Here is a 23,969-nt window from a genome sequence, read left to right on the forward strand (position 1 = left end):
TGTGCATTTAAGGTCCCCATTCCTAATTTGCGGGTTGCCATCTGATTGGATTTCACTTTGAATCTGATTTGATTTTAGGTTGTATTTTAATTGATTGCTTGATTTTATGGTAATATGTTATATATTTGATGTTAGCCGCTCTGAGCCCGGTTTTGGCCGGGGAGGGCGGGGTATAAATAAATTTTATTATTATTATTATTATTATTATTATTATTATTATTACTACTACTACTACTATCTCCTCCCCATTTTTTTTTAATGAAAGCTAAGTTTCTAGTTCTCATGATTGCAAAGAAATCCGCTGCCAGCCCCGCCACCCACTCATAAAACTACATGGCAACGTGTTAATAGGACCACCAGCCTAAAGAAAAACCGAACCTGACATTCTCTCAATTATTCCTTCCTCCCAACTTGCTTCAATTTTCCCTCGCTGTTTCACAGGGGCTCTGCATGGGCCAACACGCTGTCTCAGAATTTGCAGGCCCTCCTCCTCTTCCTGTATGTGTGGTGGAAGAAGATACACAAGGAGACCTGGGGAGGTATTATTATTATTATTATTATTATTATTATTATCAATTGCTTTTTATTAAAATTTATATACCACCATTCCTCCAAGGAGCTCAAAGAAGGCCATTCTATCTCCCCCCTGTTTTATTTCCTCTCAACAACCCTGTGAGGTAGGCTAGGCTAAGAAACAGCGGCCAGCCCAAGGATCACCCGGTGGCTGAGTCGGGTTTTGAACTGTGGCCTCCGAGGTCCCTAGTCCAGCACTGTGACACCCACCCCTGGGCTCTCTGCGAGGCGTTAACCTGTGGATTATTTTTTAATTTTTGCCTTCGAGAAGGCGGCGTGGAAGGAGGGGAGAACGAAACCCCCCTGACACTCCCACGCCCTGTGCAGTTTGCGGGCGACTGCGGTGGGGAAAAAGCCTTTTAAGGGAGCCCCTTTGCAGTGATAGGTCAGGGTGGGTCACGTGACACGCAGCCAATCCAAGCTTCTGGAATTTGGAAGCCTCTTTCTGCTGGTTCTTGCAGGCTGGACGCTCGACTGCTTGCAGGAGTGGGGCTCCTTCGTCCGCCTGGCCCTCCCCAGCATGCTGATGATCTGCATCGAGTGGTGGACATTTGAGATCGGCAGCTTCCTGGCGGGTGAGGCTATGAGGCTAAGGCCGTGTCTCTGTCTGCTTCCCTGTCCTGCATCTCCATTCCCCTGCTTCGTACCATGCCACGTCAACAAACCGCAGTACCCCTTTCTCGCCACGACCAGCGACGGCACTGCAGAGCAGCACAGATCGGGCTCCCTGTTCCCTCAAGTCTTGCCGGTGTCCCAAACACATCATTGCCCCCAGAGGCTAATCTTCCCTCTGTAGAACTACGGATCTGGCGCAAGACACTTTAACTATTGGCTTTGTCTAAACTCAAATCCCCCTGGTGTAATATCCCTAGTGCTACAAGATTGTCACAAGTCTAAAATTGCCTATCCAAAGCTTCACTCTTGTGGTTTATCACCACAACAGCTACTCGCTTTGGGTTTTAGTAAAGCAAGCGGCCTAATTTGTCAGCGCCTAAATGATACCAAAGAGGGACGCGGGTGGCGCTGTGGGTTAAACCACAGAGCCTAGGGCTTGCAGATCTGAAGGTCGTCGGTTTGAATCCCTGCGACGGGGTGAGTTCCCGTTGCTCGGTCCCTGCTCCTGCCAACCTAGCAGTTCGAAAGCACGTCAAAGTGCAAGTAGATAAATAGGTACCACTCCGGCGGGAAGGTAAACGGCGTTTCCGTGCGCTGTATTGGTTCGCCAGAAGCAGCTTAGTCATGCTGGCCACATGACCCGGAAACTTATTTATTAGCTCCCTCGGCTAATAAAGTGAGATGAGCGCCGCAACCCCAGAGTCGGCCATGACTGGACCTAATGATCAGGGGTCCCTTTACCTTTACCTTTAAATGATACCGAGCGTCAGAACAACTTGGCCACAATAAAGCAATTTTGCCCATGGCATGACTATTTTCCACCTTCCCATTTCAACTCTCTGGCACCCTATCTGCATAACCTAGCAATTCTAAAATATAGGCGCACTTTTACTCTCGCAAGATTGAATGTATTGCCCTCGGCTGGACTCGAGGGACGATTCCAACAGATTCCACACGGAAAGCGCTTATGCCCCTGTGGAGATGGCAGTACCGAATTGGTGGCTCATGTCCTTCTGGCTTGCACTCCTTATAGAGACTTGAGGAATGAGATTATCATCCCTCTTTTACTCTCCATTCTGGGTTCCCCAACCACTGCCCCAGTGTCCTTTCTCTTGGCAGATCAAGATGAGCAGGTGGCAGCAAAGGTTGCAAGGTTTTTAGCTGGGGCAATCAGAACAAGATCCACTACTAGCCGCCCTGAGCCTGGTCTTGGCTGGGGAGGGTGGGGTATAAATAATTTATTATTATTATTATTATTATTATTATTACAGTCATACCTCGGGTTAGAGACGCTTCAGGTTGCGTTTTTTTAGGTTAGGGACCCGCCGAAACCCGGAAGTACCGGAACAGGTTACTTCCGGGTTTTGGGGGTTGCGCATGCTGAATCGCAACCCGTGCGTGCACAGATGCGCTGCTGTGGGTTGCAAACGCTGTGGGTTGCAAACGTGCATCCCACATGGATCAGGTTCGCAACCCGAGTGTCCACTGTATTTGACTATTGATTCAAAACCCAAAAATGTATTTTATATAATTAACTTTTTATTTCTGTGCTTTGTATATCGTATTGTTGTTTTACTGCCAGGGCCGATGCAAATAAAGATTCATTCATTCATTCATTCTTTCTGGTGCAGAGAGTGAGATTTGTCCAATTGGACCAGGCCAGCACCTCCTACCCATTCACACGTCTGCCATTAAGTCTAAAGACCAGCATCTCCCGCCTCCTCCTCTTTGGCCTCTGATGACTCACCTGCTTTCAGTTCTCCTCCATAATTCCTCCGTGTCTCCTTTTCTTCCTCTTTCCTCCCCAAGGCATGATCAGCGTGGTCGAATTGGGCGCTCAGTCCATCATCTACGAACTGGCTACGGTGGCATATCTGGTGAGGAATTGAATTTCCCTGTACTGAGTGAGCCATTTTCGGCTAGAACTCGCCATGCCGTTATCTCTTCACTTGAGTCTCCCGTTTTATAAAAATTGCTGCTGTTGTTCCAGTGACACCTTTTTATTCTGAATTCTCATTGCGGGTATTTGTTATACCTTAGTGGTTTCCACAACTTATACTTTGCAACTTTTATACTTTGCAACACTATTTTGCAGCCCTTTTTTTTGGCATGAATCATCCCAATCAGAGATCTGCACTGATTCATCGCCAGGCCAAATTCAAGTTGTTGTTCTTGTTAATGAAATTAGTATGCCGCTTGATACTCCTAGATCTCAGGGTGGTTTACAAAATATAATATAAAAAGCACAAAAGACATAATGAAAATTAAAAGAAATATTATTGGTATATAAATCCCTTAACAGCTTGGGACCATCTTACTTGTGGGAACGCTTCACTCCATATATGCCCTTCGATCTGTAGAACTGGCACAGCTACACTCATTTCACACTTTTAAGAGATCGTTCTTTTAGTGTGGCATCACCTACCCTTGGGAACTCCCTGCCTATTGACCTCAGACAGCTTCTTTCACCGCACACATTTTGGTGCCTCCTCCAAACATTTTAGGCAAACTTTTAAATAGTTGTTTTTAACTGGGAGGAGGGGTCAGTTGCTGAAAATTTCATTGCTTCGATATTTTTGTAAACCGCCTTGCGGTGTGTGTGTGTGGTTTTGTGTTCCGTTTTACAATTCAGCGGTATATAAATCGCCACACACTTTTGAGTAAGCAGCCCTAGAATTGCACTGTTGGGGCCATCTTCTCTCTTCCCCCCCATCACACAACTTCAAGAAAGAAACTCTCCAAATACAGTCATACCTCAGGTTACAGGCGCTTCAGGATGCGTTTTTTCAGATTATGGACCCGCTGAAACCCGGAAGTACTGGAATGGGTTACTTCTGGGTTTCGGAAGCCGCGCATGTGCAGAAGCGCTAAATTGTGCTTTGTGCATGTGCAGAAGTCCCAAATCACAACCCACACAGACGCACTGCTGCGGGTTGCGAACGCTGTGGGTTGCGAACGTGCATCCACTGTACTTTTTTTTAGTCTTCAAGGGGCTGTTGCTTTCACTCCTCGCTCCCTTTGACTGCAGAATATTTTGCCCCCCTGGTTAATCCCCTCTCCTGTCGCCCCACCAGCTACCGCAAGGCATGAGTGTTGCCTCCAGTGTCCGAGTGGGGAACGCCCTGGGGGCCGGTGATGTCCAGCAAGCCAAACTGTCCTGCATCACGGGACTCCTCTGCACGGGTGTGTATGTCTCTTTAAGGCTGTCCCAGTCCCTCTGGTAGTGGGCGGAGCTCTCTTTCCCAGGAAGGGTTCATCCTTAAAGGGGCAGCGTCCCCTAAGCTCAGGGGCAGAGAACCCTCTTCCCCCGTCTGAAAGCTACATATTCTCACAAGCAACCTTCTGGGGGCCGTGTGATAGTGATGGGAAGGGCCAGAGACAAAGCGATAGAGAGAGATAGGGTGAAAGAACAGGTGCAAGGGGTTTCTACGCACCCATTCCTAGCGGCCGTCCTGCAGAACCATCTTGGGAAAGGGGGCGTGGCTTGGGGAGGCGGGGCCTGGAGAGTGTCCCAAGGGCCAGACAGAGAGCCACGGAGGGCCGCATTCAGACCTGAGGTTCCCCCACCCCGGCATGAGAGGTGTGCTACCTCTGAGGCACATTCAGACCATTTTCAGAGGAGCTCTTTAAATACTGTTGCATTTTTAAATGTGTGACATTTTAGTGTATTTTTGGTCTTTGTTGGAAGCCGCCCAGAGTGGCTGGGGAAACCCAGCCAGATGGGTGGGGTACAAATAAATAATAATAATAATAATAATAATAATAATAATAAAAACGCTTCTGATCTGATCTCTCTCTCCTGTCCCAGGTGTGTTTGCAATGGTGTTTGCTGGCCTCCTGGCAGCCGTGAAGGACGTGGTAGCCTACGTCTTTACCAGCGACAGGTAGGTCATTCAAACTCAGAGCAAGAAATTCTTTCGCCACTGATCTGGGCAAATCGGCAGACCGCTCAGCAGTCCACGAGAGAACTTAAAAACTCCAAACTTAAAAATGGAAAGCGTAACGCTGGTGGTGAACAAAAAGAGGTTTAAAGACTCTCTCAAAAGAATGTGGTATAAACACCAACAACTGGGAAACGCTGGCCTGCAAGCGCTCCAGTTGGAGAACAGCCTTTGCCAAAGGTGTCATGGGCTTTGAAGACACTCGAACTCAGGACGCAAGGGAGAAACGTGCTAGGAGGAAGGTACGCTTGGCAAATCCACACCGTGATCAGCTCCCACCCAGAAACCAATGTCCCCAATGTGGAAGGACGTGTGGATCCAGAATTGGCCTCCACAGTCACTTACGGACTCATTGTTAAAACCATGTTTATGGAAGACAATCTTACTCAGCTAAGAGTGGTCGCCAAAGAAGAAGTTTAAACACAAAATGCATTAAAGAAGAACAAAACAGCAACCAATAATACATAATTATAGTGGAGAAAATTACACAAAACTTGAGATTCTGACAGGGACTAGAACGTCCAAACATATATTTATTTGATTTGGTATTCTTTTATTACCTATACAACAGAGACATCTTTTTCAAAGCAACCCTTTTGTAAGTCTGGAAAATGCGAAACTATACTTGACGATCTGATAACACTGATATTCTTTACTGGGACTTGGTTATTTTAACCCATGTTAAACTGGACTCATCCTACGTGCCTATTTTGTAGCTTTTTTTTTCATCTTTTAATTTTTGTCTGTTGTTATCTCTGTTTTATATACGTTATAAAATGAAATAATGCTTTTTTTAAAAAACCTCTACCAAAAAAAAAAAGCTCACCTTCTTTCCTTGCCCATTCTTAGTCTTGTCTTTCCTCCCCGACAGAGAGATCATCGCCCTGGTTGCCAAAGTGATGATGATTTTCGCCCCTTTCCATCTGCTGGATGCAATAGCGGTGAGTTCAGTACAGCATGAATTGGTACCCAGGGCTGTGTGACTGCAAACTCCGTAGTTCCACTAGGGGGCAGCACAAGCACAGAATGTGGTTCTTCCTTTTCCTTTTCTCACGTTTAAAACTTAGCAAGCTTCTAGACCTCATGTTCATAAACATATTTTTGAAGCCATTCGCCCAGACAATCTTCAGCTGCCAAATAAATCTTTCCAGTGTTTGGAGATCTAGTTTTTTTCCTGTCCTGTGGATATTCTCCCAACACTGCCCCAGCCCCAGCAAGGAAAAACTGCTCACAAATAATTTTCGGATGGAATGTAAAGGGAGAGGAGTTGTGCAAATGGATTCAGCTTGCCCAATATAAGCAGCTTTCCTTTCCAGTGACTTTGACAATGCAGTCCTAAGCATGTCTACTCAGAAGTAATTCCTACTGAATTCAGTGGGATTTGCTGTCAGCTAAGGGGAACTAGGACTGGGTCTTAATTTATGTTATTATCTTAAGTGCACACAACCCTAGTTTATTTACGTTAGCGTTTCCCTCGCTTGAGGGACTTTGATGCGTGTTCTTAAGCCTGTTCTGAGCTTGCCTTTTGGACAGAAGCGAGAACTCATACAGGGAAGCAACAGGCAGCTCTCTCCTCTGAGTGTGAATCTTCCTGCAGCTTTCCTGTTAAAATTATTGGACTTAGGTGAGGTGGCAAAGTTGGCATGTTTAATCAGAGAAAAACATTTTTCAATATTTGCAAAAGATTGGTAACCCCTTACAGTCACTCTGTGAAAAAGAAAATGGAACTGTTGATATCTGGGTTTAAATAAAACATTGGTTTATAGAACCATTGAGTGTTCAAGATAACATCCACTCCGTTTTAAATAATTTTCTATATATAGCTGACAGACGAAGAATCGGAAGTTCTCTTTCTTTCTTTTCTTTCTTTCTTTTCCCCCTTCTCCTTTCTTCATTTTGGTTTCTGTTTTATTTGGATTAGTTTTTTTATCTTTGATAAAAAGATATTGGATATTAATCTCTGTATTTTTTCAAACTTTAATATTTATTTATTTTTAAGGGAGAAAAACAACCCTTTGAGGTAGGCCAGGGTCTTGACGCTCTACCACGCTGACACTTTTGCTGAACTGGTATAATTTTAGCCCTCTCTCCTTCTCATCCCCTCTCCAGGCCACGTGCGGCGGAATACTGAGAGGAGCTGGAAAGCAGAAGATTGGTGCCATCGCCAACGCCATCGGCTATTACACCATTGGGCTTCCCATTGGCATCACACTTATGTTTAGGTACAAGCTTGGAGTGATGGGTACGTATCTCAGCAGGCCAACGCAAGCTGATGTTGTCTGCTTTAAAAGAAAGAAAAAGAATTTTAATTTAATACCTGCTGGTCATTTTTTCCTAAGAGACATCAAGGATTGGGTGTGCTTGTTCACCTCTTCCCTCCTCATCCTGTTTTCCTTTTGTGTCGTGCCTTTTTTTAAGGCACAATTCAAAGTGCTGGTGTTGACCTTTAAAGCCCTAAACGGCCTTGGCCCAGTATACCTGAAGGAGCGTCTCCACCCCCATCGTTCTGCCCGGACGTTGAGGTCCAGCGCCGAGGGCCTTCTGGCGGTTCCCTCATTGCGAGAAGCAAAGCTACAGGGAACCAGGCAGAGGGCCTTCTCGGTAGTGGCGCCCGCCCTGTGGAACACCCTCCCATTAGATGTCAAAGCGATAAACAACTACCTGACATTCAGAAGACATCTTAAGGCAGCCCTGTTCAGGGAAGTTTTTAATGTGTGATATTTTAGTGTATTTTTGGTTTTTGTGGAAGCCGTCCAGAGTGGCTGGGGAAACCCAGCCAGATGGGCGGGGTACAAATAATAAATTATTATTATTATTATTATTATTATTAAATTATTATTCTAAGCCTGAGGGCAGGGACTATGTGTGTGTGTCTTTACTCACTCAGGGAGCCATGCTGATTGAAGAGCAGGATATAAATGCTTTCAACAAATGAAAAAAAAAAAGAGCAAGGCCCTTGTTTGGGTCCTGCCACTAGGTCCCTTCGCTCAGCTGTCTCCAAGATCCAGCCGGACCAGGTGGGGGGGGGGGGAAACTGTGGCTCCTCCAGATGTTGCGGAACTACAACTCCCTCAGCCCTAGCAAGCATGGCTAATGGCCAGAGATGATGGGAGTTGTAGTTCAGCAGCATTTGGAGGAGCCACAGTTTCCCTCACACCTTTGTATTCATTATAATAATAATAATAAATAATAAAATTTTATTTATATCCCACCCTCCCCAGCCGAAGCCAGGCTCAGAGCGGCTAACAACAGTAACATGATACAACATTCTAAAATCATTTCATTATAAAATCAGTTTAAATCAAATTAATGGCAACCATTAAGCAAAATTCTGTGCAGGTTGCCAGAGGAGGGAGTCAGGCTGCGCCCTGACCAAAGGCCTGGTGGAACAACTCTGTCTTGCAGGCCCTGTGGAAAGATATCAAGTCCCGCAGGGCCCTAGTCTCTTGCGACAGAGCGTTCCACCAGATTGGGGCCACGGCCAAAAAAGCCCTGGCTCTGGTTGAGGCCAGCCTAACCTCCCTGTGGCCTGGGACCTCCAAGATACTATTTGAAGACCGTAAGTTCCTCTGTGGGGCATACCAGGAGAGGCAGTCCCGTAGGTACGAGGGTCCTAGGCCGTATAGGACTTTAAAGGTTAAAACCAGCACCTTAAACCTGACCCTGTACTCCACCGGGAGCCAGTGCAGCTGGTATAGCACCGGATGAATGTGATCTCGCAGCGAAGACCCCATAAGGAGTCTCGCCGCGGCATTCTGCACCCGCTGGAGTTTCTGGGTCAGTCTCAAGGGCAGCCCCACGTAGAGTGAGTTGCAATAATCCAGTCTGGAGGTGACCGTCGCGTGGATCACAGTGGCTGTGTATTAGGACGTTGCCTTATGCCAAGTCAAGTTGGACAACCCAATACTACCTGCTCTGACTGGCAGAGCACCACTCACTTTGGGAACTGCCGATTTAACATTTGTTGTAGTTCCAAAAACTTATGGGGTGCGGTGCACCAGGTTTGTTTGTTTTTTAAAAGATTTTCATTGGCTTTACATATAATCACATTATGTAACGTCAGATCCTCTTATTTCATCTCTTTGGCTCAACTGGGCCTGACGACTTCTCTCCCTCCCATCTGATGGTTTACAACAGGCACCCCCAACCTTCGGCCCTCCAGATGTTTTGGACTACAATTCCCATCATCCCTGACCACTGGTCCTGTTAGCTAGGGATCATGGGAGTTGTAGGCCAAAACATCTGGAGGGCTGCAGGGCAGGGATGTTGAATGGTTTCTTTAAATATTAAGGTTCGTCATTGTTTCACAAGATGTGTGTCTCTTTAAAGGCCAGAGCAAATAACATGACTTAGTTTTACAGCTGTGAAGCAGTATAGCAGGTGCTGTTAAAAGTAAAGGTAAAGGTACCCCTGCCCGTAGGGGCCAGTCTTGACAGACTCTAGGGTTGTGCGCTCATCTCACTCTATAGGCCGGGAGCCAGCGCTGTCCGCAGACACTTTCAGGTCACGTGGCCAGCGTGACGAAGCTACTCTGGCGAGCCAGAGCCGCACACGGAAACGCCGTTTACCTTCCCGCTAGTAAGCGGTCCCTATTTATCTACTTGCACTTTGACGTGCTTTCGAACTGCTAGGTTGGCAGGCGCTGGGACCGAGCAACGGGAGCGCACCCTGCTGCGGGGATTCGAACCGCCGACCATGCGATCGGCAAGTCCTAGGCGCTGAGGTTTTACCCACAGCGCCACCCGCATCCCAGCAGGTGCTGTTAAGTTGTTTTAATTAAGCTGTGTCAGCAATTGGGTATTGTATATAAAGAGCAGCATGTAGCGCTCAGTCCCCTGGTGAAAGGGATGGTGGATGGGTCATGCTTATTGATATAGTGTAATTTAGTGTAAAAGGGGTTTTTGTTTTTGTTATTAAAGCCTAGCAAAAGTTACTTTTGCGTTTCTTGAATGTGTGGTCTCCCCAGCACCTTCTGCCTTCTGCAGTGCAACTAGTCTGCAAAATAACCAACAGGGGATGCCTGGTTTACAAAATTAAACTTTGCATCTTTACATTTTGCTTTGTTTCCTATCCTTTTTATATCATTACAGTGGTACCTCAGGTTTAGAACTTAATTCGCTCTGGAGGTCCATTCTTAACCTGAAACTATTCTTAACCTGAAGCGCCACTTTAGCTAATGGGGCCTCCCGCGGCCGCCAGAGCACAATTTCTGTTCTCATCCTGAAGCAAACCCGAGGTACTATTTCTGGGTTAGCGGAGTCTGTGACCTGAAGTGTCTGTAACCCGAGGTACCACTGTACCTAAAGTATTAAGTTACTCAACCTGAATATGTAGCAATTTCCTATTACAAATCTTCAGATAGCGCTGCTATAATGATGTTAACTGCTTACAATTGTCTTCCAAACATGATATAAATTTGTTCCAGTCGTTTTGGAATGCTTGGTCTCGCTGGTTCTGAATTCTTCCCATCAGTTTTGCTAGTTCTGCAAAGTCCATCATCTTCATCTGCCACTCTGCTTTTGTTGGGGCACACCGGGTTTGGGAAGCCTGACGTGTACGCAGAATAAATAAATACTCTAACCCTACTGGATGGTTCAGGGATGCGGGTGGCGCTGTGGGTTAAACCACAGAGCTTAGGACTTGCTGATCAGAAGGTCGCCGGTTCGAATCCCTGCGATGGGGTGAGCTCCCGTTGCTCGGTCGCTGCTCCTGCCAACCTAGCAGTTCGAAAGAACGTCAAAGTGCAAGTAGATAAATAGGTACCGCTCCGGTGGGAAGGTAAACGGCGTTTCCGTGCGCTGCTCTGGTTTGCCAGAAGCGGCTTAGTCCTGCTGGCCACATGACCCGGAAGCTGTACGCAGGCTCCCTCGGCCAATAAAGCGAGGAGAGCACCGCAGCCCCTGAGTCGTCCACGACTGGACCTAATGGTCAGGGGTCCCTTTACCTTTACTAGACGGTTCATCTGAGGGATCTTCCCTTGTTCTTGTTCTCTCTTTTTAGGCCTGTGGACGGGGCTGATCGTCTGTATCTCCCTCCAAGCCGCCTCTTTCCTGGTCCTAGTCCTGCGAGCCGACTGGAAAAAGGCCTCGGAAGAGGTGAGGCTTGAGAGCACCGGTTCCTTTGGTTTCCATAAGTGGGGCGGGTCCCAGCACCCCTGGGGGAATCTAGCCCCACCCCTTGCAAAGAAACACAGGGGAAGAATCCTTGACGGCTGGCCACCCAACCTCTGCTTAAAAGCCAGAGGAGATCGTCTGACAGCTTCCAAGGTTGTCCGTTCCTCTGTTGAATGGCTCTTATCATCCTTCCTGATGTTTAGAGAGAATCTGCTTTCTTGCAACTTGAATCCGTTGCTTCGAGTCCTATCGTCCGGAGCAGCAGAATAATAATACAGAGGACGCCTGGGTTGCAAACGTGATCCGTGCGGGATGCACATTTGCAACCCACAGTGGCGTGTCTGCGCATGCACGGGTTGCGATTCGGCACTTCTGTGCAAAGCGTTATTTAGTGCTTCTGCGCATGCGTGACCGCCGAAACCCGAAGTAACCCGTTCCGGTACTTCCTGGTTTTGGTGGGTGCGTAACCCGAAAAAGGCAACCTAAAGCGGCTGTGAGCCGAGGTATGACTGCATAGTCAAACCCCGGTTGTTGAACATAATCCGTTCCGGAAGCACGTTTGGCTTCCAAAACATTTGACAACCGAGGCGCAGCTTCCGATTGGCTGCAGGAGCTTTGAGCAGAAGCCCATCAGACGTTCGGCTTCCGAAAAATGTTTGTAAACCGGAGCATTTACTTCCAGGTTTTCGGCGTTCAGGAGCCGAAACGTTCCAAAACGGAGGCGTTCGGGATCCGAGGTTTGACTGTAACAACAATAGCATCATCAATAGTAATTTTGTTGTTTAAATGCCGCCCATCTAACTGGGTTCCCCCAGCCACTCTGTGCAGCTCCCAACAAAATATTAAAAAGAACATGTGGTCTGAGAGCTGCCCAGAGCGTTTGGCCCCTGCTGGATTGATGCAAAACACATAAAAGACAAATGTCCTCTTCTGTCATGGGGGGCGCTGAACTCTCAGCCTCACAGGAGCTCTTCCTTCCTCAGTTCCTTGAAAAAGACACAAAAGATTTTTGTGTGTTTCTTGGGCTCTGCTTTCCTTCAGAAATTTCACACCCCAGTTTGTGGTTTTAAGGCAAAGGTGTGTTGTCGAGGTGGAAAAAGTGCCGTTCTGAAAACCAGGAGCTCCAGAAACCTGACGATCCAAATTAAAACGTTGGGATTCTGCTCCCGGCTTCCAGCTGAGAGGCAACGGGTTGCAGCGAGCTTTCCTCAGAAGTTGGAAATCGAGACCCCTAAGCTAGCCCTGCCCATTATTCCCAGTGGGACTGTTTTGAGCAGGACTAGCGTGGGAGACAGCCCTCGGAGTAGACGTACTGAAATTAGCTGGCCCTAATTAGGCGCACCCATTAACTTCAAGGAGTCTACTCTAGGTAAGATGAGAGCCCAGTACAGTGGTACCTCAGGTTAAGTACTTAATTCATTCCGGAGGTCCGTTCTTAACCTGAAACTGTTCTTAACCTGAAGCACCACTTTAGCTAATGGGGCCTCCTGCTGCCGCTGTGCCGCGGGAGCACGATTTCTGTTCTCATCCTGAAGCAAAGTTCTTAACCTGAAGCACTATTTCTGGCTTAGTGGAGTCTGTAACCTGAAGCGGATGTAACCTGAGGTACCACTGTACTTTTCGGAGAGTTGTGAAAGTATTCAGGTGTCTGACGAAGGGCGACTCAATGAGCCTTGACTGGGACGTCAGGGAAAATGTGTGCTATGGGTTTTAACCCTGAGATAACTCCTATCTCCCTCTCCCCCCCCCCCATCCCAAATTTTTCATCTCCTAGGCTCAGAGCCGAGCAGGGCTGACAGCCAGACTACAGACCGGCAGTTCTGAGGACATTTCTGCTAATAAACCGGTGCCCTTAGGTAATTTTTCAATGGGGGTGGGAATGAATGGGGTTGAGAGTATGATATATTTTTGGGGGGGGGGGGAGAGATGAATGGGGCTGGGAGGGATTCCTTTTCCCGCTTGCCCCCGCTTGTATAAAGGTCAGGGGACACACAGAGGAGAGCGGAGCCTGCTAAAGTTTCGCTTTTAAAACTCAGTTCCTCGCAAGACAGCTTGATCACCATGACTGCTCTTCCCTGTGCGATATGTGGCCCGGGGCAGGTTTCCAAGGGTTAAGTTCCTAGAATTGTGGGGTTGGAAGGGGCCCTCAAGGGTCATCCGGCCTAGCCCCCTGGCCATGCCGGAATCGCAGCTCAGGAATCGCCGACAGGTGGCTCACTCCGGCCTCCACTTTGCCTCTTGACCCCCTCTGCTTCTCCCTCTGTTTCTGGACTGCTCTCTGCCACAGCCTCTTCCTGCTCACTAAGCCCTGTTTGGATACCTCCTCCTCCCATTCTTCTCCCTCTTTGGGCTCTGAGCCTTCTTCCCTTGGGGGTTCCCCCCCACATCTCTCCGCCCAATCAGACAATGACATACAGCAATGAAAGGGGTGAGTAAGATTGGGAAATAATAATAATAGTATTTAATTATTTATTCATTCCCTGCCCATCGGGCTGGGTTTCCCCAGCCACTCTGGGCGGCTTCCAACAGTATATTAAAAACACAGTAAAAGATCAAACATTTAAAACTTCCCTAAGCAGGGCTGCCTTCAGATGCCTTCTTAAAGTAAGATAGTTGTTTATTTCCTTGACATCTGGTGGGAGGGCATTCCACAGGGCAGGCGCCACCACCGAGAAGGCCCTCCTCCTGGTTCCCTGTAATCCCAATTCTCGCAGGGAGGGAACAGCCAGAAGGCCCTCAGAGCTGGACCTCAGTGTCCGGGCAGAACAATGGGGGTGGAGACGCTCCTTCAGGTATACTGAGCCATTTAGGGCTTTAAAGATCTTCACCAACACTTTGAATTGTGCTTGGAAACGTCCTGGGAGTCAATGCAGGTCTTTCAGGACTGGTGTTATGTGGTCTCGGCGGCCGCTCCCAGTCACCAGTCTAGCTGCCGCATTCTGGATTAGTTGTAGTTTCCGGGTCACCTTCAAAGGTAGCCCCACGTAGAGCGCATTGCAGTAGTCCAAGCGGGAGATAACCAGAGCAGTGATGGGGAGAGAAAAGGGGCGCGAAGCCCTCTCCTTTTTGCAACTGCGGCCTTGCCCACCGCCAGCATGCGGCCTGCAACCCATTCCCCCTTCCCGGATTACACCCCTGAACTAATGGCGAGGTTTTCTACCCCATAGCCTACCTTACGATGGAAACGGAGGTCCCCAACGGAGACGCTCTCAGTGGCATGGACCACGTGATGGAGCACCCGCCGCAAGACCAGCTGATTCCCCCGGAAGAGCTCACTTCGTCTCGCGTGGAAGTTTTGTCTGGGAAGCAGCTCCTATTGCACCGGGGGCTGGCTGTGGCGTTGGCAATCACCGTTTTGGTCGCAGGCGTCCTGATCCGCCTCCTGTTGCAGAACGGGTAAGGCGCTGAGGGGCGGCAGACGGACCCCGTCAAGGACAGAAGACGGCTGGGAATTCTCTTCAATTTTGGAGGAACCCCTTTCCTTCCTGGGGCTCAGCCAGGTGTGTGTGTGGGTCACACAACTCAAAGAGAGCCACTTAGCCAATCGCCCTTGGCCTGAAGGATGGGGGGATATTTCCTGAGCTGGCCTGAGCCGCTCTGCTTTTGTTGGGAAGAGTTGGCCAACTCAAGAAAAGGATAATTAATCGGATGCCACTATGAGGATGTTCAAGCGATGGGTCACTGTTACTCAGTTCTTCTTTTTCTGGAAGTTTATTTTCAACCAGACTTTCCCTCTTGCAGCTCAAATCTTTTTTGAGTCTCTCCCCACACCTTTTAAAAAAATATTTCAATAACCAGCCTGCGGTTGTTGAACCCCGAGGCACGAGATCAAGGACTCGGTTCATGCAGCAGACTTTATTTTCTTGAGATGTGGACCCTGCCGGTTTTATGCGTCGCGAGCTCAGGGCTCGTTAAGTTTCCTTTGGCAACCTCTAGCCGAAAACGCACCTTTTCTGTGCTCCCTTTTTTCCCCAGTAATTCTGCATTTTGGTATGGTTCAGGGTTTTTATGAATAAACCGAGTTTTTCTGAGTTGTTTTAATAGATTGCCAGGTGAAGTGCTTCTTCGATGACGCGGGCAAATGTTCTGACCCAGGTGTGTGGGAAACGTCGGCCCGAGCTGAACTACAACTCTCCTCCGCTGCAGCAAGGGTGTTGGGAGTTGTAGTTCAGCAACATCCGGAGGGGGACAAAGGCTCCCCATGCCTGTTCTTCTCCAACAGACGTTGCTAAAAAACAAGTGGGAACTGTAAGAAAGTGCTGCTGGCTGTTCAGGCTGCTAGCCCGTCTGCCGTAAACTCCCTTCTTTTCCCCCCAAAGACTCTTGGTGCTCCAATAATAATAATAATAATAATAATAATAATAATATTTTATTTATACCCCGCCCTTCCCGGTTCAAAAACCGGGCTCAGGGCAGCTAACAACAAATTTAAAATGCTTAATTATAAAAGCAGCATAAAATACAGTATAAAAACATGAATAACAATAAAATTCAATTTAGGGGAAATAAGCTTTAGATAATCCCCAGGGCTGGCTGGCTGAATTGGTCCTACTTGGGCCAGCAAGGAGACCAGGGGAGAATTAGCTGTGGGGTCTCAGAGCGGGTGATCTTCATAAAAGGGGAGGGGGAGTAAAGAGAGGGGAAATAAAAGATCAGGCTTAATTCAAATTAAAGTCCAGGAGGAATAGCTCTGTCTTACAGGCCCAACGGAAGGAGGTTAAATCCTGAAGGGCCCTAGTCTCATGGGACAGAGCATTCCGCCAGGTCGGAGCCATCACTGAAAAGGCCCTGGCCACTAACTGGCTGTGCTTGGGCCTCATTGCGGGGTTTTGAGGCTCTGCTCTCTTGCTTGGGGTTATTTTTGTTGGATGATTGAGGGCAGATTAAAGAATGCGGCTTGTTCCTACGGGAGGCAGCGATGGCTACCAGTCTGGATGGCTTTAAAGGAGGATTGTTGTTGTTTAGTCGTTTAGTCGTGTCTGACTCTTCGTGACCCCCTGGACCAGAGCACACCAGGCACTCCTGTCTTCCACTGCCTCCCGCAGTTTGGTCAAACTCATGCTGGTAGCTTCAAGAACACTGTCCCACCATCTCATCCTCTGTCGTCCCCTTCTCCTTGTGCCCTCCATCTTTCCCAACATCAGGGTCTTTTCCAGGGAGTCTTCTCTTCTCATGAGGTGGCCAAAGTATTGGGAGTCTCAGCTTCAGGATCTGTCCTTCCAGTGAGCACTCAGGGCTGATTTCCTTCAGAATGGAGAGGTTTGATCTTCTTGCAGTCCATGGGACTCTCAAGAGTCTCCTCCAGCACCATAATTCAAAAGCATCCATTCTTTGGCGATCAGCCTTCTTTATGGTCCAGCTCTCACTTCCATACATCACTACTGGGGAAAACAATGGCTTTAACTATGCGGACCTTTGTCGGCAAGCTGATGTCTCTGCTAAAGAAGGATTAGATAGATTCATAAAGGCTACTGGCCAGAATGGCTCTGTTCTGCCCTCTGCAGCCATGCTTCTGAATACCATTTGCTGGAAACCACAGTAGGGGAGAGTTGCTCTTTTGCTCGAATCCTGCCTGCTTGGTTTCCCTTTGGGGCACCTGGCTGGCCAGTGTGAGAACAGAATGCTGGACTAAATGGGCCATTGGCCTAATCCAGCTGTATTTTCTTACATTCTGCAGATTGTATTTTGCATTTCTGCAAATGCCTCTTGCTGGTGCATGGACCTGGCATAAGAATCCTTTGTCCTCCAGTTGCTGCTGAGCTACAACTCCCATCATCCTTGGCCATTAGCCTTGTTGGCTTGGTACTGGTGGGAGTTATAGTTTAGTGACACCTGTAGGGGCCAAACCTTCCCTGCTCCTGGCACAGATAGCGTTTTGGCTGCAGTCTAAAAGACGCTGCTATTAGTAAAGGTAAAGGGACCCCTGACCGTTAGGTCCAGTCGTGGCCGACTCTGGGGTTGCGGCGCTCATCTCGCTTTACTGGCGGAGGGAGCCAGCGTACAGCTTCCAGTTAGTGGCCAGCATGACTAAGCCGCTTCTGGCGAACCAGAGCAGCACACGGAAACGCCGTTTACCTTCCCACCGGAGCGGTACCTATTTATCTACTTGCACTGGTGTGCTTTCAAACTGCTAGGTTGGCAGGAGCAGGGACCGAGCAGCGGGAGCTCACCCCTTTGTGGGGATTTGAACCATCGACCTTCTGATCGGCAAGTCCTAGGCTCTGTGGCTTAACCCACAATGCCACCCGCATCCCTTGCTATTAGTATGTAGCAGAAATAGAGCGGGGAGACAGGGACCCTCGAACATCCAGATTTTTTTTTTTTTTTAATCATATTTATTAAAATTTCCAATAATAACAGAATAAAGAAGATAGAAAAGATAAAGAAAGAAAAGAAAGAAAAGAGACCAATTTTAAACCCTTATTTTCATAACCTTCTTTCTGGGACTCCCTCCTTCCCCTCCCGACTGTATTCCCCTTTCCCTACGTTGGTTCCACAAGTTCTCACTCCCAATTTAACCTAATATGTTATGCCTAATAGCCAATTTAAATTACAATCTTAACATCACTCCTCACCTTTAACAAAATAGAACAAAGATTTTTTTCCCCAAAATCTACCCCGTTTCCTTCCACGAATTCCCCCTTTTCTTTTTTTTTTCCAAAACTTGTTAAATCAAAATACCAAAGTTATATATATAAAAAAAAAAAAAATTTAAAAGATAGAAAATAGAAGAAGGTTCCAGAAGTTGATTACATAGCCTTTGGATTCTAGAATTCCCCCTCCCTTCCCCGGTTTAGATTCCCTATGTCCATCAGTCTGTATGTTGTCGGCCTGGAGGTCTCAAGTCCACAGCCAAACTTTCTCAATTCATCTTGCCGGTTTTCTTTAAATTTACTTGTTTTGATGATGTTTAATTTCAAAAGTCCAGTCTAATCGAGGCCTTTAATTTCCCTTGATCATTGTTACTCCTCCCATTGTTCTTGCCGTGGCGTAGTTGGTCCTTTACTCTTTTGTTTCTTACTTTCTCAGGTTTCTGTCTTGTTCAGCTGCAAAACCATTCTTATTCTGAAATCTAGTATCACTACAGAGGTTTGTTATTCAGGAGCTTACTTAAATAGAAAGATTCTATTGTGTTGTCACCTCTGTAGACAAAACAAATATTTCAGTTTTGCTACTTTCCCAGGAGCGAAGACCAGTAGTACACATCCCAGAGTAGTTTTCCATATACGCCGCTTGTAATGTCCCAAAGCCCCTCTAGAGGGATTGCAATAACTTTGTGTCCTCTCATCCAAAAGTCAAATTGTTGTTTCTTTTTCCACCCGACATTTTGTATCCATATTTATATCCAATTGTATCAAAATTAACCAGCAAAATACTTGTAGCAAAGTCCTCTTCATATTCTCAAGATTTGACAGCTACTTTGACAGCTGTCAAACTCTCCATCTCTCTCCACCAGGTTCTCTGAATCGCCCCGGTTCCCGGGGGGGGGGGGTTGCCTTTTCCCTCTCACCCTCGACTCTCCTCCAGCACAATTCTTGTAATGATTCCATCGTGGAATTTGGTATTTTTAATCAGCAATAAACTTCTGAATTGATCTTGGTTTCTCAGTCCTTGTTTTAGCATGTTTACAATCAGGGAGGGGACTGACTTCCTTTTTAGATCCCCCCCGCTCGTGCCGAATCCGAAAAAAAAAAAAATTCCTTTTTTTTCCCCTCCTTTTGTACCCGGTTACCCAATTACTCACGGGTTTTTGTTAAATGTCCGAATTTCAAATGGAAGAAGCCAGCGCTCTCCGACGAATGGCATGCGGCTGCACTCGGCAGGGGAAGCGATAGACTCAAAGTACCACGCCACTCCCAGGCACCCGATCCGTAGCCTTTAAAAAGGCTCCTTCACGAGTCGGGAGGGCGCTGACGGTACCAGCCGAGTCCCCATGTCCACGGGCCCCGTGCCCGTGGTTTTTAAGGGTCCCCGCGTCGCCGGCGCGGTAGGACCCAGCCCCTGCCGAGCCGACTCCCTCCGGAGCTCGGAGGGAGTCCGCCATTCGGCGATGGCGCCAACCCGGAAGTCCCATCCAGATGTTGTCCAACTCTCATCAGACCCAGCCAACATGCTCTGTCACTGAGCTACAACCCTAAGCTCGAAAATTAAAACAAGATTCCAGTCCTCATGGTTCTCCTTTTGAATTAAGGCCCTTCCCCAGCAAGGAACCACCTAGTCATAGGAAAGCAAAAAATGATTTGAAATATAACAGTTCAATTTGAATTGTGAGTCAAGGAAAAAGAGATCAATTTGAGCTAAAAATTTGGAACGAAAGGGATTCTAAAAATGGAGGTCGATCCCTTTTCACTGTTTTAAAGGTGAAAGTAGTTACCGCTGACCGAAGCCGCAAGCGGGAAAAGCTGTCAGAAAACTTACAAGTAAGCTTTCAAAATCCTCCCTTCTTGCAGGGGGAAGGGGGGGGGGACTTTACTTTAAAAAGAGAACCCTGCATGGGGATGATTTGAGGAACAGCTGATGTAAAACCCAGGTGGATAAGTATGAATGACAGATTGAGTGAAAGGGATAAAAGTCGCTGGATAGAGCTGCAACCATTCCTGCGGCCACTAGGTGTCGCTTCAGCCCCATTTAACTGCTCTGTTTATCTTTTTGGCAATTTGATTTTGAAAACAAATTTGGGACCCTTTTGCACAAGAGGTGCTGGGGTTTGCTCCTGAAGCCCCTCCTCATGTGTGTGAAAAGTCTGCCCCATGCCACTGGTTTCTCAGTCAGCCGGGGAATTAATTAGTTCCATTATTCCTTCTAATAGCAAACTCGGGTGGTTGAGGGCCCATCACTTTGGAAGCGAACAAGACTACATGGAATACAGAAACTTGCTGCCTTTTCCCCAAAAAGAACTCATATGCCATGGGTAGGCAAACTAAGGCCCGGGGGCCGGATCCGGCCCAATCGCCTTCTAAATCCAGCAGACGGTCCGGGAATCAGCGTGTTTTCGCATGAGTTGAATGTGTCCTTTTATTTAAAATGCATCTCTGGGTTATTTGTGGGGCATAGGAATTCGTTCATCTCCCCCCCGCAAAAAAAATAGTCCGGCCCCCCACAAGGTCTGAGGGACAGTGGACTGGCCCCCTGCTGAAAAAATTTGCTGACCCCTGATATATGCCAAACTACACAAAGGGAACAACTCTTCTTGAATCATATGTGTCAGTGGTCAGAAACCCCTCTTAGGGATGATGAATACACCGCAACATTGCGTTGCAGTTCCCAGGGATATCACATTAATAATAATTTAAAGTTTTATTCCGGCTCCCAGCCACCCACAAGGAGTTCTAGGCTGCATAACCACTCCCTCTAGCCCCAAACTTGCTTTATCCTAGCAAAACCCCCACCAGGTATGTTAGGCTGGTGTTGGAGCCAAGGCTGGGGAGCTCTGCATATGCTCAGAGGTGCATTTATCCAGCAACCGCAAACTCAAGCTGTGACCCAGCAGGGAAATAGATTCTAGGGGGGCCCTCCCCTGTAATAACCCTCTAGCTCTGGAAGGGGTTTCCTGTGCTAATGTTAGGAATAATATTGCACTCACTCTTAAAACGTGGGTCCTTATGGACCCAAAATGATACAAGCAAGAGATGTCAGCAGGGGCGAAGGTTTGTAAAGGTGCAGTGTGTGTGAAGTATTTAGGAGGGGAAATCTTAAAAGTGGGGAGCCCCCAAAAATAGGCCAACGCAGACTGAGCATGCTCTGTGGGCACGGAATGTTGCGTGGGGGTGGAATGGAGTGCCCTGTGTAAGGGCGCGGCTGGCTGATGGAATACTCCACGCTGCAACATTTTGTCGCAGTTTCTGCTGACGAATTATAAAAACTGTGGGGATGTTTAAAGGCTGGACTTTGGGTGAAGTTTGGATGCTGGTTTGAAGAAAGCACATTGGCTTGGGCCTGCAGTACTGGCTTTTTTTAAAGGAGGTACACACCCCCTGAAAATATGAGCATACAGAAGGCAAATTCCCCTTTGAACTGCTCCTGGGGCCTTGGCAGAGGAAGACAAAGGAGTTTAATAAGCGTGAGGCATCTTCCCGGGGGGTGGGGGTGGCGATTATCTGGGTATTTATGGGGTAATCTCAAAGGCCTCCAGGCAGCAGGTGGTAGAGAACTTTCCAGAGGCAGCCCTGATACTGGGAAATGAAAACAGAAGCCCAAAGCAGCCTGTGGGTCAACCTGCAAAAGCCACACCCCTGTTTCCACCCCAAATGTTTCTGCCTAGCTGGAAATGTGTCCAGGGCTCCACCCCATTTTGCCTGCGGCCCCCAGAAAGTTGCTCAGAAGGGAATATGGCCCTTGGGTCAAAGGTCCCCCTCCCGTCTACTCCTTTGTAAAAGTGTGATGCGCGCTCTGTCAAACACCACGCGTGCCGGTGGCGCTGTAGAAATAATGTGCTTTGGACATGCTCAAGGGCACACCGTTTCCAAGTCAAACCTTCCAAGAGGTTGCAGGTCTGAGGCCTCCCTCTAAGAAAGGTCCGGAGAAAGCGAGGGGGAAAGCAATCTGTACATGCTCAAGAGCACTATTGTTGGGTCTGAGTCAAGCAGCAGCACCGTAAAATTGGCCTTGCTTTATAGCACCATTAATGGCAGGCCTCTGGCCCTAACACAGATCTACATTTGGATACATACAATGTTTTCAAAAGGTTTTCAGTTGTTTCAAAATTCTGGCCCTTTTTATTTTTTACAAGTGAGTTTCAAAGTAAAGATAAAGGGACCCCTGACCATTAGGTCCAGTCATGGCCGACTCTGGGGTTGTGGCGCTCATCTCGCTTTATTGGTCGAGGGAGCCGGCGTACAGCTTCCGGGTCATGTGGCCAGCAGGACTAAGCCGCTTCTGGCGAACCAGAGCAGCGCACGGAAATGCCATTTACCTTCCCGCCAGAGTGGTACCTATTTATCTACTTGCACCTTGATGTGCTTTTAAACTGCTAGGTGGGCAGGAGCAGAGACCGAGCAACGGGAGCTCACCCTGTTGCGGGGATTCGAACCGCCGACCTTCTGATCGGCAAGTCCTAGGCTCTGTGGTTTAACCCACAGCGCCACCCGCGTCCCAGGAGTTTCAAAAACCTGAACTAAATATTACCATGCTCACTTTCCTGAGACAAAGTCCCCTTGGCCACAGTAGGACTTACCTTCGAGTAGACCTGCAAAAGATGCTCGGCCTCTAAGGGAGGGGGGGAGGCTACAATCCCCGGCGAGTGCTTTCCTCGGGAGTAAATCCTGAGCTGTTCCCAAGTAGACATGTAACAGACATGCAACAATCCGATGGCACGCTTTCCCGGGAGTAAATCCAATGGAACATCAGACCATTTGTTCCTGAGAAAACAAGCAGAGAGAGATCCTAAAGTTCGCCTTCCTGGGAGTTTTAGTTCCATAACCACCACACCATTTGCTCCCTCGTAGACACTATAGGAAAGTGGGGGAGCATCGCGCCCCACAACCCACTGCCCGCTTTCCCCAGGGTACACCCAACACGTGCGAATACGCGAAAGAAAGAGGATCGTGCCCAACAAACCCACTGCCACGCTTTGCCAGCGAAGGCGGGAGAGCGAATCCCAAAGAAGCACCCTGCCGTTTACTCCCGAGTAGACACACACAAAGAAAGCGAGCGAGTGTTTCATTTTTACATTACATTGAAATTGGAAATGTAAAGAAAAGGAAGGAACATTTTATCATATGTGGTGGATCTGCCCCAAGGTGAAAGACTTCTGGGAAAAGATATATAACGAATTGAAGAAAATGTTGAAATATATATTTATAAAGAAACCAGAGGCCTTTCGTCTTCGAATAACAGGTTTGGAATTGTTCAAGAAAGATGTAAAATTATTTTTGTATGCCACAACTGCGGCTCACATTTTGTTAGCTAAAAAGTGGAAAACCCAAGAATTACCAACAATAGAAGAATGGCAGATGAAGATGATGGATTTTCCGGAGCTAGCCGACCTAACCGGAAGAGTCTGCGACCAGAAGGAGGAGTATCAGGAAGATTGGATCAAATTTAATGATTACTTAGTTAAACATGTTAAGTTAAACTAACTGAAAACAGCTTGCAGATACTTAATTGGCTTAGGATTTTATTTAAGTTAAGTGATGAATTAATAGGTTTAATTTCATAATGTGAAGATCTAAGGATGTTAATGTTTAAGTTAAATTATTTTAAGAACTATGATTTGGAAAACCGTTGAAAGGACATGCAATGAAATTCAACCAAGGGGAAGCGAGGAAGTCACTTAGTAATGTCAATAAGTGTATTTTTTAATCAGGTTATGATTTATGTTTGCTTTATGTGTTTGTCTGTTTATAATGTTGTGAAAATCAATAATCTTTTTTTAAAAAAAAAAAACAGCGAGCGCCAGCCTCGCGCGCTACCACCATCCCCAGGGCGCGCTTACTCCCGAGCCGACGGAGGATCGGGGCCGCCGGTCCCAGAAAAGCGGGGCAGCCAGCGGGAAGAGGGAGAGAGGAGAGGGGAGGGAGCCGGCGAGGGTCTCTCCGGTGCGCAGCCCGGGGCTGCTGGGGGCGGCGTCTGCGCGGCGTCGGGGGGCGGGTCGCGGGCCGGCGAGCGCCACGCGGGGAAGGCGAGGCGGGCCGGGCCGGGAGCGCCCGCTGGCGGCGGCGGCGGCTGCCTGGCTCGGTGTGGCTGGGCTCGGCCGGCTGGCTGGCTGGCGGCGGCGGCGGGAGCTGCG

At 47.9% G+C, this 23,969-nt stretch overlaps 1 protein-coding gene across 4 annotated transcripts in view; it reads left to right on the forward strand.

The window, feature by feature from the left end:
* LOC308463996 (multidrug and toxin extrusion protein 2-like) overlaps positions 1–15,283 on the forward strand; it is a 28,636-nt gene extending 13,353 nt beyond the window's left edge. For 3 of the 4 annotated variants that reach the window (XM_080982993.1, XM_080982995.1, XM_080982996.1), the window contains exons 8-17: positions 442–539; positions 1,035–1,148; positions 2,998–3,065; positions 4,263–4,371; positions 4,997–5,072; positions 6,001–6,070; positions 7,239–7,371; positions 11,130–11,224; positions 13,017–13,098; positions 14,410–15,283. In XM_080982993.1, coding sequence (XP_080839119.1) covers positions 442–539; positions 1,035–1,148; positions 2,998–3,065; positions 4,263–4,371; positions 4,997–5,072; positions 6,001–6,070; positions 7,239–7,371; positions 11,130–11,224; positions 13,017–13,098; positions 14,410–14,642 — 1,078 coding nt within the window. In that variant the 3' untranslated portion in view covers positions 14,643–15,283. Of the gene's footprint in view, positions 1–441; positions 540–1,034; positions 1,149–2,997; positions 3,066–4,262; positions 4,372–4,996; positions 5,073–6,000; positions 6,071–7,238; positions 7,404–8,996; positions 9,884–11,129; positions 11,225–13,016; positions 13,099–14,409 lie in introns of those variants that run through there. The other variant, XM_080982994.1, reaches the window with a different exon arrangement.
* The last annotated feature ends 8,686 nt before the right edge of the window (positions 15,284–23,969 follow it).

The sequence above is a fragment of the Podarcis pityusensis genome, assembly GCF_964106645.2.
Source record: "Podarcis pityusensis genome assembly, chromosome: 15".
NCBI classification, from domain to species: Eukaryota; Metazoa; Chordata; class Lepidosauria; order Squamata; family Lacertidae; genus Podarcis; species Podarcis pityusensis.